Source organism: Chelonoidis abingdonii, chromosome 3 (assembly GCF_003597395.2).
Source record: "Chelonoidis abingdonii isolate Lonesome George chromosome 3, CheloAbing_2.0, whole genome shotgun sequence".
Lineage (NCBI taxonomy): Eukaryota > Metazoa > Chordata > Testudines > Testudinidae > Chelonoidis > Chelonoidis abingdonii.
The window spans coordinates 57,258,193-57,277,408 of record NC_133771.1 but is presented as its reverse complement, the minus strand read 5'-3'; the positions used below and the strand labels follow the sequence as shown (position 1 = coordinate 57,277,408).

The following is a 19,216-nucleotide window of genomic DNA, read 5'->3' as shown; positions in this document are numbered from 1 at the left end:
GTAGTGAAGACAAACCCTGAGACAGATTAACTATTAGTTGCAGATTACAACATAAACACACATTGTGCACTGCAAAATACTGGAAAATTTTCACAATACTATAGTTATAAACATTTCTGAATTTGGTGAACATCTAGTAATATAAACATCAACAGGAGTAGACCACCAAGATATATGTATATAAAAGGCTGGTTACAGTCAGAACTCGGATACAGGAGTGATACAACTAAAGTCAAGATATACTAGAAGATAGGAGTTTACTTTTGACTATATCAAATGTGAGACAGTTCTGGTTCTTTCAGAACATATGTTAGGAACCAGGTAATAGAGAAGATGGTAAACGGAGGGGAGACACACAACTGGGATTTATTCGATAGTCCTATCCGTGGGTGCCAATTATCTCAAGGGGGGTGGGGGACAAAGGAGATGGAGAAAATTAATAGCCATTGGACAAAAAGTTGGGAGGCTTAGTCATACAAGTGAAAAGTAAATCTTTCTCAGCAGTAATGTTCCACAGGAACACTTAAGGAGGGGAGATAAAATGTTTGATAGCCTAATTGATGGTGTTGGTGGCTGCAGATAAATCCAATAAAGAAGATTAACAAAAATTAAAGCAAACTGGGACTGGGTGACAGTCAAGTTATCAAAAACATGCATTTTTATTTTCTGTGGAGTGTCTGACCCAGATCAGTGCTGGAATCGAGTTGATCCTGCAGGAAGACAAGAATTTGACATAGGGCAATGCATTGGCACAATTTGGATTGAAATGGAATAAGTGAAATTGGCTAAAAACTGCTTAAAATAAGACAATCCAACGATTTTGAAAGAAGGACCTCATAAAAGACAGGAATTAAAGGCAGAGTATTTTTAATTGCCTATTCCCAGATATCATCCAGTACATTTTTTCCTGTTCAGAAATATCTGTGTTTCAGAAATGAATCACACAGTAGTTCACGTTAATGTTCATTTTCAAGGCTCAAACTGCTTTGTCCAGGCATGCTCTTAGAGCTCAGTCCATGGAAATAAAATTTTCAGTGGTTCTGGCTCCCTAAATTCATGTTCAATGTGACTCTCTACAGCTCTTTCTACAGAATGCAGGGAGTAGGCTCTTTGGCTTACCAAAACTTTTTTGCACAAGTTAGACATTAATTTGTAAAAGCTAGTTAGCATTATAAATTAGCCACTCTTTTTTCTAAAATCTCAAAACCCTGAACATAACTTGAAACCTACTCAGTTAAGTTTTTTAGGATTTTAGGCTAGCAGAATGGCTAAGTGGCTCTTCTCTAAGATTTTCCTGAAACTGCACTTTCCTTTTTTCCTTTCGATAAGCTGTTCTGATTTTTATTGTGCATTGTGTTTAGCTGGTGACTTTCTTTTTCCTAGTCTGTCCTCAAAAGTCTTTGAATCCATTTCAAATACAATTTTCCTTGCTTAGGTGGCTTAAGTCTTTCTGAGCTGCACAATATCATTTTTAAAAATGAAATCCTACATGGCTTTGAAATAGTAAACATAGCTTTTGAAATACTAAATCCTGCTTGGCTGATGGGGGGAACTGGAAGTGTATTCATGTCGCCAGAAGCCTCTTTATTGAAGGAATGCTGAATGGATATTTGGGCCACATTACATTATTTCACTTCTTACTAAACTTATCTCCTGCAAATGAGGTTTTCAACAAGAAGTCCTTTTGGCAGTTGTGTTTTTTAAAAAAAAACAACAAAGGCAGCTCTGTTTCTCTTCTAGTACTATTATTCCCTCCCAAGGTATGGCTTGCTTGTTTTGATTCTTTTCCAGTGGAGAGGAGGACATGCAAAGACCAATTACTAGTGATGACATTTTTCATAGACCTCTTCCATGTGGATCCAGCACAGCAAAGGAGGAAATTAAGTCTGTTCTGTCAGTTTTCTGTGTAGGAACGGCCAAATCTCCATTTGGTTCACAGTTAAACTTTTCTGTGCTTTTTAATATAGCAAGTATAAGGACACACTTTTTATACTGAATGTCACGTTTGTTCAATATAACCTTTCACGTGCCCTTCTCTTACCCTGTTTCCATGACTAATGGATGGGAGAGCACTATATCAACTTACAGCACTCTACCAAAATTTTAAAACATTTCATGTTCACTTCTGTGAATAAGGTTTAAGTCACCTCCAGGCAAAAGCAATGAATTCCTTTTTGCCTCAATTAACACTGGGGCAGGAGGGAGATAGTATTTTAAGTGGTTAAGTGAATACCCTTTACCTTTTTGAGCATTTTCTATCAAATCTTCCTTCATTCATAAGTCCTTTAAAACATGTATGTGGAAAAAGTGGATGGAAATATTCACTAAATAAAAATATCATCCTAGCTCAATTTGATTAAAAGATTATAACACATGAACAGTCTGTGATCATTAAAATTGAACGTAATGTTTTTGTGCTTTTAATATCAACTTCAGAGAGCACGTCAGCTACATTGTAATAATATATCTTTGTTTTAGATCATATGGGGAGTATTTTTCATCCTTGTGGCACTGTTGTTCACCATTTCTCTCTTCCTGTCAAAGTAAGTATATTGTAGTGTCCATTTTGTAAATCAGTTACACAGATCATGTACTGTATGCCTTTATCTAAGCTAAAATCCATTAATATGATCTAGTAATCGTAAGAGTTGTCTGCTTTACTTTAGAAGTGTTCTGCAGTGGTGTACTTTTTTTTTTGCCATATTCCTATAACTGACCATACTGCTATACTTTAACATTATACATCTAAACTAAATTTTGATAAAGCTGAAACAGATAAGTCAATGAAACATTGAATAAAGATTGGTCAGTTTATTTTTCTGCTTAACTATCCACTGATGCAGCAAAGAAATTAAGCATATGTGTAGGCAAATGCAAATAAAGGGACTATTTATGTGGTACAAAATAAGCATGGGCTTATGTGCCTTCTGGGTTAGGGAAACAGTGCTCAACACCTTGCGGGTATTGAGCCCTCAGTCTTCTCCGTTCTGTGTTGTTTAGGACCTGGTCATTTCCATGCTTCGTGAAGCTTAAAGTAGCATAGTCAACTGGAAATCTAAGTAGTTTGTTTTTTAAAAAGCGTGTTACGTCACCTGTCCCAGAGTCCCGTCCCCCCTGTGGTGTTTTGGGATTTTTTAGATTTAAACCTCACTTTCCCTATTTTAAAAATATTTCTCTTGCCTATTACGTGAAATAACCATGCAATCAAAAAGTAGAAACTGACTAAGGGATAGACTGTGCAAAGATACATGTGTGTAGTCTCATTGACTTCACGTGAATAACTTAACTTGCAAGTTTGGAGGACCAGACCATAGCTGCCAATACAGGCGGAGCTATGGCATTCACGAAGTAAAGAAACTAAAAGTTTTCTTTCAATTATAACTTGTTCGGTGTTTGTAACGGTTTCTAAAAAATCTTAAACATAAGAGTGATTTTTAATCTGATATCCCTTTAAATGAAACTTGAATAAAAATGCTCTATGGAGAGGTAAAAAGCCGTAACAATTAACCAGTTTTCCCTAATTATTGCAGCTTGGACAAAGCTCTACATTCAGCTGGCATCAATTCTGGATTTATAATTTTAGGAACTAATCTGACCAATCCATTGAATATGCTTTTACCTGTTCTACAAACTGTAAGTAAAACAATTGGCAAATATAGAGAGAGATATAGCAAGCTTATTACATATGGATCTATATAGAAATATGTAATAAGCTTGCTAATATATGCTAAGATCTAGGAGACCATTGCAGATTAAAAGATCTTGTGAGTCTGCAAGTCAACTAATAGATAACTCAAAAATGCAAAACAAACTTCATTTTTGACATGCTTTGTTTTTATTTAGTATTGGTAGTATACTGGTAAATCTGTGGCAATGAATATTATAATAGTGAAGTGTTTTATTAAGACTTACTAACGCAGTCTCTTAAATATTTGCTGAGAAGTAAAATGAATTTTTTTTTGTCAACTGTCAGTTTTGCAGATTAACACATTGAAGCACCAGGGCGCTCTTGCATTGTATATGTTGTTAAAACCTGGAATTATTCCTCAAGTGATTGTCCAGACTGATTCCACGCTTTGGGCTTATGCCCCCTGCACATATGATCAGATTATTTTGAAATAGCATTGTCCATTGGGGCTGTACCTGCATCCTGTGAGCCCTTGTGACCATTGTAGGTGAAGATATGGAGCGGGTTAGCCTCAGCAGCCTCTTCTTACTGTCCATGTCTGCAAGACAGAACCCTGCAGTCTGTCTCTTAAACCTGCAGGAAATAAGTTAGAGCTATTGTTGTTGATTTGTCTCACTATAATTATAAATATCTGTTGGTTTGGAAAAAAAAAAATCTTGTGAAAAGAGGGCATTGATAGCAGGAAGGAAGGGGCATTAGAAACCCCAGTTCCTCTGTGCACAAGCCTAAAATAGCCAGAGGCAAATCTCCATGATTCAAGATCTGTCCCTCCTGCAATACAATAGTGCCTGCCAATAATGACCGTTCAAAATGCCTCTTGTGCCTCTTGCTTAAGCCTGTGTCTGAGTGCTGCCTGGTGCACAAGCTGTTTTTGAGCAGTGTTGTCATAAACATACAGCTATGGGTAGCATAAAATCCCTCCTTTACCTGTAAAGGGTTAAGAAGCTCAAATAACCTGGTTGGCACCTGACCAAAAGGACCAATGAGGGGAGAAGATACTTTCAAATCTCGGGAGAAGGGTTTTTGTTTTCTCTCTTTCTTGTTCTCTCCGAGCAGTGAGGAATCAGGGCAGGGAAAATACATCTCCCAAAGCCATTCCTGAACTAAGCATCTAAGATTACAAATTGTAAGTAATAGGAAGGAAATGCGTTAGATTATCTTTTGTTTTAGCTTGTGAATTGTCCCTATGCTAAAAGGGAGGTTTATTCCTGGTTTTTTGTTAAATTAAAGTTTAGCCTAAAGGGGAATCCTCTGTGTTTTTGAATCTGATTACCCTGTAAAATTACCTTCCATCCTGATTTTTACAGAGGTGCTTATTTTGCTTTTTCTTTATTATAAAGTTCTGCTTTTAAGAACCTGATTGGTTTTTAGTGTCCTCAAAACCCAAGGGCTGATGTGTGCACTTTGTTAACCTGTTTGGTTGGTATTTTATTCTCAAGCCTCCTCAGGAAAGGGGGTGAAGGGGCTTGGGAGATTTTGGGGAAACAGGAACACCAACTGGTTCTTTTCCTTGAATCTCTGTCTAACTCACTTGATGATGGCAGCAGTACTTATCCAAGGACAAGGAAGGATTTGTGCCTTGGAGAAGATTTTAACCTAAGCTGGCAGAAATAAGCTTCGGGGGTCTTTCATGGAGGTCCCCACATCTGTATCCCAGAGTTCAGAGTGGGGAGAGAACCCTGACAAATGTCTTTAAAGCTAAAGAGGGAAGACTGAAGCTAGATCATGAGACCTCAGTGCAAGCATTGTCAGATCTGGGTAAACAAATAGGGGTTGGGGGTGGCCATGGTGGCAGGTCCAGAGGCACAGCGGTTGAGCAGACTGGAGTAGCTCCCCACACATTGATCTCTCCCTCCGCAGCTAAGGAACAATGTGGGTGGGAGAGTGAAGCTTCCTGTAGCCCAGGGAGGTGGTTCTTTGAGTGCTTGCTCGTATGAATTCCATTCTAGGTGTGTGCATGCCCATGTGCACAGTCTGAGATTTTTGCCTTAGCGGTATCCATAGGGCCGGCTGTGGTGTCCTCTTGAGTGCTGCGCTCATGCATCAGTATATCAGGTGCTGCCAGCCCTACTCCCTCTCAGTTCCTTCTTAGCGCCTTTGGTGGTTAGTTGGAGTGCCTTTCCTTGCATAGCAAGGGCTAGTGGTTTCGTGTCTTCTGACTTCAGGCCTTAGGGTCTTGTAAATAGTTTGTAGAAGTTAGTGTTAAGTAATTGTTAAATGTACTTAGAAGTTAAAATTCCAGTGGGGAGTTCGCCCCAGCAAGGGCATGCCCTGGTCTCCGGGGTTTAAGCCCTGGGCGGACTGTAACAGGCCTATACCTGGAAGTGGCCCCCCACAGCAGCTGCTTCAAGTGCTTGGGGGAATCACATGTGAAGGACAAATGTAGTATTTGTAAAAAATGTTGACCCAGGACTCAGAGTGGGATATTCATTTGCAGGCTGTCCTCATGGAGGCTGCCCTTTGTCCAGCTTCCAAGCCATCCTGCCAAGACACGCCGAATACATCTGCCTTGGTGCACTCCCCATCCAGCACCGCTCCCCATCTGGCACCCTTCCCCATCACCGGTGCCCAAAAAGAAATCAAAGAAGCACAGTTCCCCAGCACCAGGCAAGAAGGGCCATGGAATATTGGGCAAAGGACCCAGTTTGGGCCTCCCAGCCACTCCGGAGCCACGTGTACGTGCCTCCCCAGTCAGGGCCCTTAGTCCCTTAAAGGATCTGCCACGGACTCCCAGGAGCGGTAGGGGATCCAAACTCCTGATGGCATCAACACCTTCCCAAGCTCCCCTGGCACTGAGAGAGCAGAGGTCTCCACCCGTGCCACTAGCACCGTGGGTGCCACGGGAAATGATAAAGGCTCATCTATGAGGGCAGGCCAGATGCTAACATCCCTCTGGGGGCAGTGGAGCACCACTTATCCCCCCCCCAAGGCCAGGCAGCGCTCTCCTCCTCCACGCCGCAGAACTCTGGAGTAGCAGACCAGATCCTCTGGGGCTCCTGCTTGGTCACCAGCACCGCAATCGCGGTCTCTGCTGTCTCAACATGAATCTCCTAAAGGGTAGGCACTGGTCTCCGTACTACCGCCGCAGTTTGGCTCCCACTGGTCGTCCTCTTGGCACAGATCTTGGTCGCTTGCCCCATGGGAGCATTCCCCATCATGACTCCAGTCCCCCTGATATTGGCACCGAACCTCTCACTCTGGGCACTGGTCTCAAGTGTCAACAGTCCCATAGTATGGGGAAGGGGATTCCTCTGGCACTGGGATAGTTCAGCCCCTCGCCCAGACTCCACCAACACAATTGTGCTCCTGAGACCATGTCAACATTGATGGCACCGTTTTGACAGCATGGCAAGTGGCCCGCACAGTGGCCTTATTGGAGCCCGGGGGGCATGCCGGTCATGACACTGCCCCCTTCGCACAGCTTATCTGCTGCTGCCTTGGAGCAACAGTTGGTGGCACCATATTCGGTGCATGAGTTGCGCTCAGAGGTCGGGAGGATAAGAGACTGCCATCTCTAAACCTCCCTTCCCCACGGGGATGATGCCCCAAGGCCTCCTCCAGTGGTACAGTTGTCTTCATCCCCAGACAAGGCAGTTGTGGGATCTTCGAGGGCCAGCCTGGCAGATGATTTTAAAGGCCCTGCTTCAACGGGTGGCTGAGAACTTGGGCCTAAAGGTGGAGGAGATGGCCGAGCAGGTGGACACTTTTGTTCAATGTCCTCTCAGCCTCTACCCCTGTCTTTAACACCAATGCAGGACAAGATCTTCAAAATTGCCACAGCCCTCTGGCAAACCCCATCATCCATCCATCCCTCCCACCTCCAGAAGAGCCAAAAAGTACTTTGTTCTGGCCAAAGGGTTCAAGTACCTTTTATACCCACCTATCTCTGGGCTCGCTAGTAGTCTGTGTGGCCAACGGAAAAGACAAGCAGGGGCACACCAGCTCAACTCCCAATAATAAAGAGGCCAAAAGACTGGACCTTTTTGGGACAAAAATGTATTCCACTGCTAGCCTGCAATCCTGAGTGGCGAACCATCAGGCCTTCTTGTGCAGATGCCATTTTAATTTGTGGGATGCCCTCCATAAGTTCAAGGAGTCCCTCCTGCAGGGTTTGGCCCAAGAAATTGGCACCCTGGTAGAGGAAGGCACCATGGTGGCTAGGTGCTCCATCCAAATGGCATAGGTTGCAGCAGAATTAGCAGCTAGGGTAGTTGCGTTGGCGGTGATTGAAGTGCAGCTCCTGGCTTCACACTGCCACCCTTTCCCAAGAGATGCAGACCTCGATCCAGAACCTCCCATTCAATGGGAACGGTTGCTTCTCCGAACAGACGCGAGGCTGCATGGGTTGAAGGACTCTTGGGCCACCCTTTGCTCGCTAGGCATGCATATGCACGGAAGCAGTTCTGGCCACCCCCACCACCAAGGCCATGGCAGTCTTGTTAGGAGTTTGCAAGAAGGGATAAAGAAATGTTTTAGTTGTCACTGCCCTTCCTCCTCCTCCTCCTCCTCCTCCTCCTCCTCACCCCACAGTCTGGCCTGGCGAGGCATCCCAGGGTCCAGAAGCACTCATTTTGAAGGTGCGCTCAAGAGCGATGCCCCAGTCAGTTTCCTGGATCCACCTTGTTCTTTCCTTGACCATCTTTGTCTCTACCGTTTGGCCTGGTTACAGGTCACCTCAGACCACTGGCTGATGGACATAGTATCTTAGGGCTATACTCTGCCGTTTTTGACCACCTCCCCTCTTCCCCGTCCATCTTCAGGGATTCCTCTCATCTCAACTCCTCATTCAAGATGTCAAGAACCTCCTGTGCCTGAAGGCGGTGAAGGAGGTTCCTCGGGACATGAAAGGCAAGGGATTCTGTTCCCGCTACTTCCTAATCCCAAAGGCAAAAGGGGGCCTCAGATGTGGAGTGCAGGCTACACTCCCTGGACGTCAGGAGAGCGATCGTCCTCTAGGTAGATAAAACAAAGCTGTTCAGTAAGTCAACAGAGTTGTTCATTGCAGTGACAGACAGAATGAAAGGTCACCCAGTGTCTGCCCTGAGGATTTCATCCTGGCCTGCATCCGCTACTCCTATGAGCTGGCAAATGTGCCTCCGCCAGTGTTCGTTATGGCATGCTCAACTAGGGCACAAGCATAGTCAGCGGCCTTCGTGGCACAGGTACCAATCCAAGAGATCTGTAGGGCCACTACCTGGTCATTTTGTCTGCACTTTGACATCTCATTATGCACTTACCAAGCAAGCTCGAGATGATGCTTGCTTTGGCAGAGCAGTGCTGCAAGATGGTGAACTCCAAGCCTGCCTCTATTGATACTGCGTGTGAGTCACCTAGAATGGAATCGACATGAGCAAGCACTCAGAGTAAAAAACAGTTGCCCACCTTGTTTGTAATTGTTCTTCAAGATATGTTGCTCATGTTCATTCCATTACCTCCCCTCCTGCCCCTCTGTGCACACGTAAAATGGAGTGGACATGAGCAACACATCTCAAAGAACAACAATTATGAAAAAGGAGGGTAACTGTCTTTTTTTATGTGAATGTGTCAGCAGGGGCAAGTCCTCCCCATCTGGGACTAGCTGAGCCCAGCACAGGGTCATGGCCACCTGCCGGGAAGTCTTCAGCCCCACCCTCTTGCTCCTGCCCTGCAGTGATTTACCTCTCCGCCGGCTGCTCTAGGCACCTGAAATGACACACCTGTACTGCTGGGGAGGGGTGCATGACTGCTCTTGTGGCTTCCCTTGGCTTCCCCATCAGAAAGTCACTTTTCTGCTGGAGGAGGGAAGAAATCTGCAGGGGACATGAATTCTGTGCACGTGCAGTGTTTCCCCAGGAGTAACTGGCCGTAGATCTAACCAGCCAGGCCTCGTCAGAGCGCTTTGTGCCCCCTCTGTGGAGGAAGACTTCACTTACTCAGCCTCCCTTCCCTGGACAGACGGTGCAGGGAGAAATCCCTTAGGTGTCCTCATAAGTCAGTGGGGTCAATAAGAGATCTGCAGGGCTGGAATCCCCATATATGTCCTCTTTCCCCATGTCCTGTTTGGGCCCCATGGTGGGGCAGTGGGGACACTTCATGTTAAGAAACCAGTTGACTAGATCTCCAAGTCAAGATCTTTGTTACCAAAGCATTTGCTGCAGCCAGCTTCATCACCAGTTTCAACTCTATCTACTAGTAGAGGAGGAACAAAGAGTTAGTGGAGATGATCTTTCCCAAACACCAATAACCAGTGGTCGTCTCCCTGGACAGAGCAACCAATCCTAGACCTACAGCCTTTGCAGACAAAGTGTTTTTTTGGAATGTAATGAGATTAGCAAATACTCTGAATTTTCCTCTGGAGAGATTCCAAATAAAGCTGCATAAACTACTGGACATTTGCTAACCCTCTCAGTCAGGCTGAATGGCCCTTCCAATTTAATGAAGGGCTTCTGGAAGCAGTTAAGGCAATATGGCACATTTTCAATCTATCCCTGCAACTCTAAACAAGCCAACAGTAGATATCAGGTGCTAGCTAAGGGGTTTGTTTCTTCCAGCACCTCACCTGGATATCTGGGCATCCAAGCCACAATTGAGAGGTCAAATAACAGACTAAATTTACACTAAGAGAAAAAGATCCAAATAAGTTGGACCTTTTTGGACAGAAAGTATACTCTGCAGCAAGCCTTCAACTCAGGGTTGCTAATTGTCCATCATATCTTTATGAAATATGTTTGGTTTTTTTCTGCTATGGAACAATCTCTTCTTCTTAACAGACAAGCTCCCTAATGAATATTAAGAGGAGCTAAGCTTGACTGTGACTGAAGGTTAGCTTCCCACCAGAACAGCACTGCAGACAGTACTTGACACATCAGATACGGCAGCCAGGAACATGGCTCAGTCTGCCTGGCATCCCCCATGAAGTCCAGGCAACCGTAGAGGACTTGCCATTTCAAGGCATGGATGAGGCATTAATCTATCTCTAAAAGGTTCAAGAGCATCCCTGTGTTCTCTGGAACTTTGTTCCAGCTCTGGAATAGCAGCAACAAAAGCTGTCTCTACACTTATTTCCAGTTTGAAGTAGGGGGTCTGAATAGCAGTGTGCACCCAAATGCTGCACTGTAACTCAACCATGTGGATGCTATTATAGTGAATTTAAGTTTCTAGTTTTCATTAATGTCAACTTGTTTAAGGGAGAGGTCCAGTGGAGCAATTTGGTGAGCACTGTGATTCATAACCCCATAGTACAAATTGTGCAGCAGTGTAAACAAGCCCAAAGACTTCAGTCTTAAATTGGATGCAGGCCTGAGCAACATTTTCAACAAAACCTTCAGATCTGCTGAGAAAGCACCAGCACTTCCTTCAACATCCCTCAATGACCGCTTCAACAGCCCACAACAGGTACAGGCATCCAGAAAACAGTTTTGATGTGGTCAAGATCATCTATGGACCCATCCACTTCTCAGCTTGGCAACTGCCTATTTTATTTTGGAGAGGTTGGACCGGGATTATCTGAAATGAATGGGTCTTTGAAACTTTGGGCAAAGAGGTGTAGTTTCAAGTTTTAGACTGTTCCAACATCCCCTCCCTCTTCAGGGACCCTTCTCATAAGACACTTCTACAGCAAGAAGTCAACTCCCTATTACAGCTGGAATCTACAGAGGAAGTACCTTAAGAATTTGAAGGGAAATGCATCTATTCACAATATTTGATCCCAAAGAAGAAAGAGGAATGGAGACCTGCAACATCCCAGTGCCTTTGTTGGTTGCTTCAGGATGCCTCCATCCTCCCCTCCTTGGATCCAATGGACTGGTTTGCAAGATGCCTATCTTCATATTTTACACTTCCAACGCACAAAGTTTGTAATTTGTGGAAGGGTCATCCCATTTCTAGTCTCACGGTTCTATTTGTCTACTGCCCAGAGAGTATTTACCAGTATTCTCACTATGGTGGCAGCCCAAATAAGGCTGCAGGCAATCCAGGTGTGTCCTTGTCTGGATGACTGGCTAATATTACTGACACTCTCTCTCTCTCTCTCTCAAGGACTTAGGACTTCTTTGTTTCCCTAAGACTCAGGGTCAACAAGGACAAATCTATGCTGACCTAGCACACCATCAAATTCATAGAAGCAGTATTAGATACCAGGTTGGGGAGCACAGACCTACCTCAACAGCAATTCTAGATAATGATAGATATGGCAGCTCCACACTGCACTGTTTATGCAAGTGAGAATCAGTCTGAAACTTAAATCATGCAGTATGCCAGATTTCACTTTCATACACTTACAAAGGTGATATAAGCTTATTTGTTCAACAGACATGATGTGGATAAGATGGTCACCTTCCCCAGAGAAATCCTGTCACCATTAAACAAATGGGTACCTCAAATCAGGTATGCTCAGGGATTCTGTTCACTGTAATAGTCCTATGAAAAGCTCTGGTTAAAAATACCTCTCTTTAAAGTTGGGAACCGTACCTAGATCACTTCAAGGTTCATGGTAAATGATCTGCTTCTAACACTACTTTTCACATCAGTGTCCTTACACTCCGTTGTTTGGAATCCAAAGCATACCCCTCCGGTAGAGTCTCACTATGCAAATGTTTATAGATAATACAGAGTGATTACAGCAGTAGGCAAGGGGAACATCATCTCCTTTCCCTTTTCCTACAAGAAGCTGTATAGACTTAGGATAATATAATGCTGAATATTCTAATCGCTCTCCGTCTTCTGGGCCTTTCGAACACTGTGGCTGACCAGCTCAACAGAGATTTCTCTGAAAATCATGAATGGTCCCTCATGGCTTCAGTCCATCAAACAGTCTTCTACAGATGGAGCATCTGTTGAATGATTTGTGTGCAATGTGCCACAACAGCAAATGCTGGAGGTTCTGCTCCAGAGCAGGTGGGAGTTCAGGATTCCTCACAGATGCTTCTCTCATCTCTCATTGTGTATGCTTTTCTGCTGAGAGCCATGATCCCCCAGGGTTTCGGGAGAGCTCATGAAAAAAGAGAGTGTCAACTAGCTAGCCCCAGTGGGGGCCAGGCAGTTCTAGTATTCAGTGCTGCAAAGGCTGTCCGTTCTGAAGCCAACCACCTTGCCAGTTCTATGTGATCTACTGCCTCAGAGCAACAGCCAGGTCTTCCGTCTAGATCTGGAGTCCCCGCCCATGAGAATCTGGATGCTGGCTCGTTGACATCTATTATCAAATTGCTTGATGACAGTCCTGAACACCTTTTTCCAGTGTAGGAAGCCTTACCCAAAAGACACCTCCCAATGCAAATTGAAACAATGTTCTGTTTGATTTGAACGACAGAACTTTGGCATGCCTGCAAATGATGATCTCAAATATATTGGCATATTTGCCGTCATTGAAGCTGTCAGAACTATCCCTGAGCTTGAGTGAAGTTCATCTGTAGAGTCCTGCGCGGATACAAACATTTTGTATCTGCATCCAATCCATGATCTGTGGACAATTTTTGAAGATATCCAGCGATTTGCTGGGCTCTAGCAGCTTCATGGGTCACTGTGCAGCAGTGACGCTGGGCTGTGTCAAGCTCCCAACCCTCAACATCCCCCCACTTCTCCCCAGAGACTTCCTGCTCCACCCTCACCCTACTTCCTTCCCTGCTCAAGGCAGGAAGGTTACAGTCATGGGCCCTCGTAAACAGCACCATCCTCCCAGTGTGGGGCTCGGACACCCCAACATAGTTGTGGTGTGTCTAATGCATGCAGACCTGGCCATGACAGACAGTAGCAACAATTTACTCCTGGGGGAATTCTACGCCACTGCACAATGCAGAATTTTGCAGAAATTAATATTGTGCGCGCAGAATTTCCTTTCTTGCACAGAAATGGGCTGCAGTGTTGCTGACCGCTACTAGAGATCACTGGACCCAGCAGAGTCCAGCTCACACATAGAAGATACTGCTGGGAGAGGGGCAGAGCTATAGAGGGCAGCTTCAGTTCCCAGCATGCCCTGAGGGAAGAAGAGGGTGGCATGCAGAAAACTCTGTGCAAGCCTGGGACCAAGCATCAGGCTGTTTCTCCCTCTAGATCCCTGGTGTCTGGACTGAGGGGTTGGGGGGAAGGGTGTCTGGGCTCCTGGAAGGAGCAGCTGCAGGTATCTGGGATGGATGAGGGGCCTGTGACTGGGCTCTGGAGAGAAGGGGGTTTGGGTATATTGGCTGGGGTGGGCACCGCAGCTGGGCTATGTGGGAGAGGGCTTATGCGTGGCTGGCCCCCTGGCTCGGCTCTGGAGAGGAGAAAGGGGCAGAGAAACAGGAACTGGGTTGTCATAGGGTGTTTCTTTAATTCTCTACTCCTGGGGGAATTTGTTTGTGTGTCTGGTGTGTGTTGTTACAGACATACTTGATGACAGGTATTTTGAAATAAATTACCAAAATAATTAAAACTGGTGTGATTATGTAGTGTTATTCTGGCGCACAAAATTTGTCAACATTTTAAAATATTGTGCACAGAATTTTTAATTTTTTGGCACAGAATGTCCCCAGGAGTAAACTACTCTCTTCACAGTGCTGGCTATTGCTGCCCGTTAGTTTAAAGTGCAACCACATCTCTTTCAAAATGGCCTTTGGCTCTATCCCTTCTGGGAGTTGTAGTTTACCTCCTCCATCTGAGCAATCTGGGGACTACAACTCCCAGAATACCCAGCAGGCTATTGCCACATATCGCAGACTGCTGCTGCAGAATTCAGAGAGCTGACCTTGAGTCTGAAGACTGGGTGACAGCTGCTTCATTTGGGTGAGTGTGTGCCTCAGAACCCTGCATGGACACAATTTGTGCACCTGAGCTGCATCAGTGGATTTGCAGGGCTCTGTTCATCTGGCTGCAACCTCAGTAGATGGTTTCCTGGGGCGGGGTCGTACTATGCTCCCTCACCCCACTGTGACAAGATTCCTTTAAGAATCGATCCATGGCTTTCTACCAGTCAAACAAATCCCTTCTCCTGGGGCTTTCAAGGTGGTACTTACTGGTTTAATCGGGCTTCTCTTGAAGTCCATGGCTACCTGCCTCTTTTATCACCTTTCCATAAAGACAGCCTTCCTAAAGCCTATAATTGTAGCAAGAACTCCCTATACCATCATTCACAAGAACAAGGTCACCTTGAGGTTGCTCTCCAAGTTCCTTTCATGATTGTTTCAGGCTTTCACATTAACCAGTCTGTTCATGTACCAGTCTTTTTTTTCTTAAGCTTCATTCTTCACTGGTCAAAGCAAAACTTTGTACCTGGATGTGGTTATAGCTCTGTCCTTTTTTTCTTTCTCTTTTCTTTTTAACCTAGACAGGACTACATCAGTCAGAACCTCACCAAGACTGTGTTGCATTTGCAGAACAGATGAGGACAACTGATACCCAGATATTGCAGAGGCTGTCTAAAGTGGGCTTCAGACTTTATTCCCATTTCACTCAACTAAGGTGACCTCCACAGCTTCTTTGAATAATGTCACTCTGCCTGAGATTTGTAGAGCAGTGACATGGAGTTCAGTCTGTAACTTCAGCACTCACTATGGTTTGCTGCAGGCCTCGAGATCAGATGCAAGCTGTGGTAAAGTAGTCCTTCAGTTTCTATTTCAGTAGGAAAGCCTCTTACAAGCCACTAAAGACAGGATACTACTTGCTAGTAACCAAGAGTAGAATCTGTATGGTTCACTCACTTGGAGCGAATGGTTATTTACTGTAATTGCGGTTCTTCAAGTGCTTGCTCATATCGATTCCAATAGGTGTGTGCACGCCACATGAACGATCATTGGAAGATTTTTACCCTAGCAACACTCAGTAGGTCAGCTGAGGCGCCCCCTGGAGTGGCTCCCTTATGGCACGGGATATATGGCCCGCTGACCCAGCGCCCCCTCAGTTCCTTCTTACCAGCTGTGATGGTCATTGGAACTGTGGAGCGCGGCATAGCTGATCTCCACTTCCCTAGCTTTTTACTCGTTATTTCTCTAGTTAGTTTTGTATTACAGTTGTTAGTAGTTTCTAGTTGTAGTTAATAGTAAATTTTGTAGTTAGTGTATATAGTAGTTGGAGGAAAGAGGGTTTCTCTCCCACTTCCTTCCCGGTACCCAGGCTCATGCCTAGGTCACTGGGTTTCAAGCCGATGCCTACGGGAGACCCCCACTACTCCTGCCTGAGGGAATCCCATCAAACAGGTAAATGCTGCATCTGTAAGGCATTAAAGCAACAGACAAAAAAGGAGCGGGACTTTCGTTTGAGGCAGCTCCTCATGGAAGTGGCACTTAGCCCAGTGCCCTGGGGCCCGAACAGAGACCAGGCACCATTGGTCCGAAGCACACCTCTGGCACTGGAATGACCCGACACTGGCAAAGACTCCCAGCAGCAGATGTCTCCAGCAGCACTGCTGGCATGGCACTACTCGCTATCTCCAGGGTCTAAAAAGCAGCACAAGCAACCTGCTGTTCCTGCCCAGTCACAGGCACTGCCTGTGCCCCCCTTGGAGAAACGTCACGTACCGGACCAACCTGCAAAGACTTCAATTCCAGTGCCGCAAGCACCGTTGACTCCGATCCATATGAATTCCCCGGTGCACCCCGTGGTTGAGCTCGATCTGCTCTCTACCCCGGAGACCTTTCCATCGATTGGGAAGCCCGCTCTCATATGCTCTCCATCGCAGACTGATATGTCTCAGCACCGCTCCAGATCGCGGTCACAATCTAGATGCTGCTCCCATGCACGGCACTGCTCGCAGTCCCAGCACCGATCATCATCTCGGTGCCAGACGTACTCGCAGCACTGCTCCACCTTGAGAAGATCCCCTCCCCGGTATGGTTGGTACCAGTCAAGCTCCCACCCCCAACTGTGCTCCCTTGTCGTACAGTCAGTCAATGAGAGGGAAAGGCACGGTCAACGGCACCGCCCGCCCTTAAATCCAAGGATGCTAGGCACCTGGATTTATTTGGCTGCAAGGTATACTCGACTGGTGGTCTACAACTTCGGGCGGCTAACCAGCAGGCTCTCTTGAGCTGTTATAATTGCAACAGCTGGAACTTGATGGGGAAGTTCAAGGAACTGGTTCCTCAGAGGTCCAGGGAGGAGTTGGGGGTCTTGCTAGAGGAGGGCGAGAAAGTAGCCAGGACCTCCTTGCAGGCTTCAATAGATAGAACAGACTCGGCGGCAAGGACTCTAGCCTCCAGCGTAGCTATGCACCGCATCTCCGTGGTTGCAGCTGTCTGGTCTTCTGCTGGAACTGCAGCAAACAATTCAGGACCTGCTCTTGGATGGCCACGAGTTTTTTTCAGACAAAACTGACTCCTGACTGCAGAGTCTAAAGGATAACCGGGCCATTATGCGCTCACTGGGCATGCATACCCTGGAGACACATCGTAGGCCCTTTCGGCCCCAACCGCAATGCACCTACCCTAGCCCTCGGCCCAGACAGGACTTCTCCAGAAGACGTGGCTGGGATGGTAGGAGGAGGCCTGACCCTTGGACAGGCCAGAATCAGCTTCCCCCAGCCCCCAAAAACCATCGACGGGGCTCAAGCAAATCTTTTGAAGGTGCACCCGAGGGCGGAGCACCAGTCTCCTTGCAGGATCCTTTCCCACCTTTCTCCATCCACCTCTATTTCCTTCCTGTGCAGTTCCGCATAACATCAGACCACTGGGTCCTATGCACGGTAGAAAGTGGATACCATCTGCAATTTGTTTCGTTCCCCCCTTCCCACCCTCCCTCCCCATCCTTCTTCAGGGACCCCTCTCATGAGCAACTCCTTCTGTAGGAGGTGCAGTCGCTTCTGGCTCTCGGAGCGATAGAGGTTCCAAGAGAACTGGGGGGCAAGGGGTTTTACTCTCGTTATTTCCTAATCCTCAAGGCAAAGGGGGGGCTACGGCCCATTCTGGACCTGCGCAGACTCAACATATTGATGGTGAAGTTGAAGTTCCGCATGGCTTCCCTGGGAACCATTATTCCTTCCCTGGAGACTAGTATGCCGCCCTCGACATGAAGGACCCGTACTTCCACATAGCGATTTTACCTGCCACACAGGCATTTCCTCCACTTTGTGGTTAACCATCAGCACTTGCAATACTGTACTTCCCTTCGGCCTGTCCGTGGCACCAAAGGTCTTTACGAAGTGCATGGCCATCACAGCTGCCTCACTCCGCCGACATCAGATCCAAGTGTTTCCGTACCTCGATGATTGGCTCATTTGGGGTCACTCAAAGCTCCAGGTGCAATCTCATGTTCGGTTCACTGTGAGCCTGTTCAGACAGCTGAGCCTGCTGCTCAAAGTCAAAAAGTCCACTTTGCAGCCGACCCGAAGAATAGACTTCATCAGAGCAGTCCTGCATTCAAATCTCTCCCGTGCGTGCCTTCCATACGCCCACTTCCAGGCCATGGTGGCCATTATCCTCAGACTCCAGAGCTTCCCAACCTCCACAGCTCACACGTGTCTCGGTCTTCTGGGGGCACATGGTGTTGTGCACCTTTGTGACCAGACATTCCTGACTACGCCTCCATCCACTCCAGGCCAGGTTCGCATCAGTCTAACATCCAGGCCGGCATGACTTGGGCACAGTGCTCATGGTACCGATGGAGGTCTTATCCTCCCTGGCTTGGTGGCTGAACCCCACTCTGTTATGACAGGGAGTGCCATTCCATGCACTACAGCCCTCCCTGGTCCTGACCACAGACGTGTCATCTCTGGGCTAGGGCGCTCACCTTATGAACCTTCATACACAGGGCCTTTGGTCCTCTCGAGAGAGAGCCGTACATATGAACTGCTCTCAGTTCCTGCACATTGGCCTGGCGTGTCAGGTTTTCCACAAGCACCTTCAGGGCCGTTTGTCGCAGTCCTTGTGGACAGCACAATGGCCATGTTTTACGTCAACAAGCAAAGGGGAGCACAGTCGTCCCCCCTCTGTCAGGAGGCCATCAAACTGTGGGAGTTCTGCATAGCCCACTCAATCGACCTGGTGGCGGCATCATTTCTCCCAGGAGTCCAGAACAGCTTGGCAGATCGCCTCAGCAGATCCTTCCTAGCTCACAAGTGGTCGATTTGCCCGGACATTATCCGTTCTGTTTTCTGGAAGTGGGGATTTCCCCAGGTCGACCTCTTTGCCTCTCGTGAGAATCGGAAATGCTGCGTGTTCTGCTCTCTCCAGGGACAGTCCCCGGGCTCACTATCGGACACCATCCTGATACCGTGGAAAGACCATCTGTTTTACACCTTTCCTCCATTCCCATTAGTTCACAAGATCCATCTCAAATTGCAAAGGGACAAGGCCTGCCTAATACTAATTGCCCCGGCATGGCCCAGGCAGCATTAGTACACCACACTCCTCAACCACGCCAATTCCGCTCCCGCTGTGGCCGGACCTGATTACCCAGAAGCACGGCCGACTATGACACCCGGACCTCCAATCCCTCCATCTCACACCATGGATGTTGCATGGCTAACTCAATCTGAGCTGCATTGCTCCTGCTTGGTGCAGCGCTTTCTCTTGGGCAGCAGAAAGCTCTCTACTAGGTCCATGTATCTGGCCAAGTGGAAGCGCTTCTCCTGCTGGTGTGCCCTAA

General features: G+C 46.6%; 1 protein-coding gene across 4 annotated transcripts in view; it reads left to right on the top strand.

Moving 5' to 3' along the window:
• LMBRD1 (LMBR1 domain containing 1) overlaps nt 1-19,216 on the top strand; it is a 232,243-nt gene that overhangs the window by 161,993 nt on the left and 51,034 nt on the right. For 3 of the 4 annotated variants that reach the window (XM_032770339.2, XM_032770342.2, XM_032770338.2), the window contains exons 9-10: nt 2,479-2,543; nt 3,531-3,633. The exons of the other annotated variant lie outside the window; for it this stretch is intronic. In XM_032770339.2, coding sequence (XP_032626230.1) covers nt 2,479-2,543; nt 3,531-3,633 — 168 coding nt within the window. The remainder of the gene's footprint in view (nt 1-2,478; nt 2,544-3,530; nt 3,634-19,216) is intronic. 4 annotated transcript variants of the gene reach the window in all.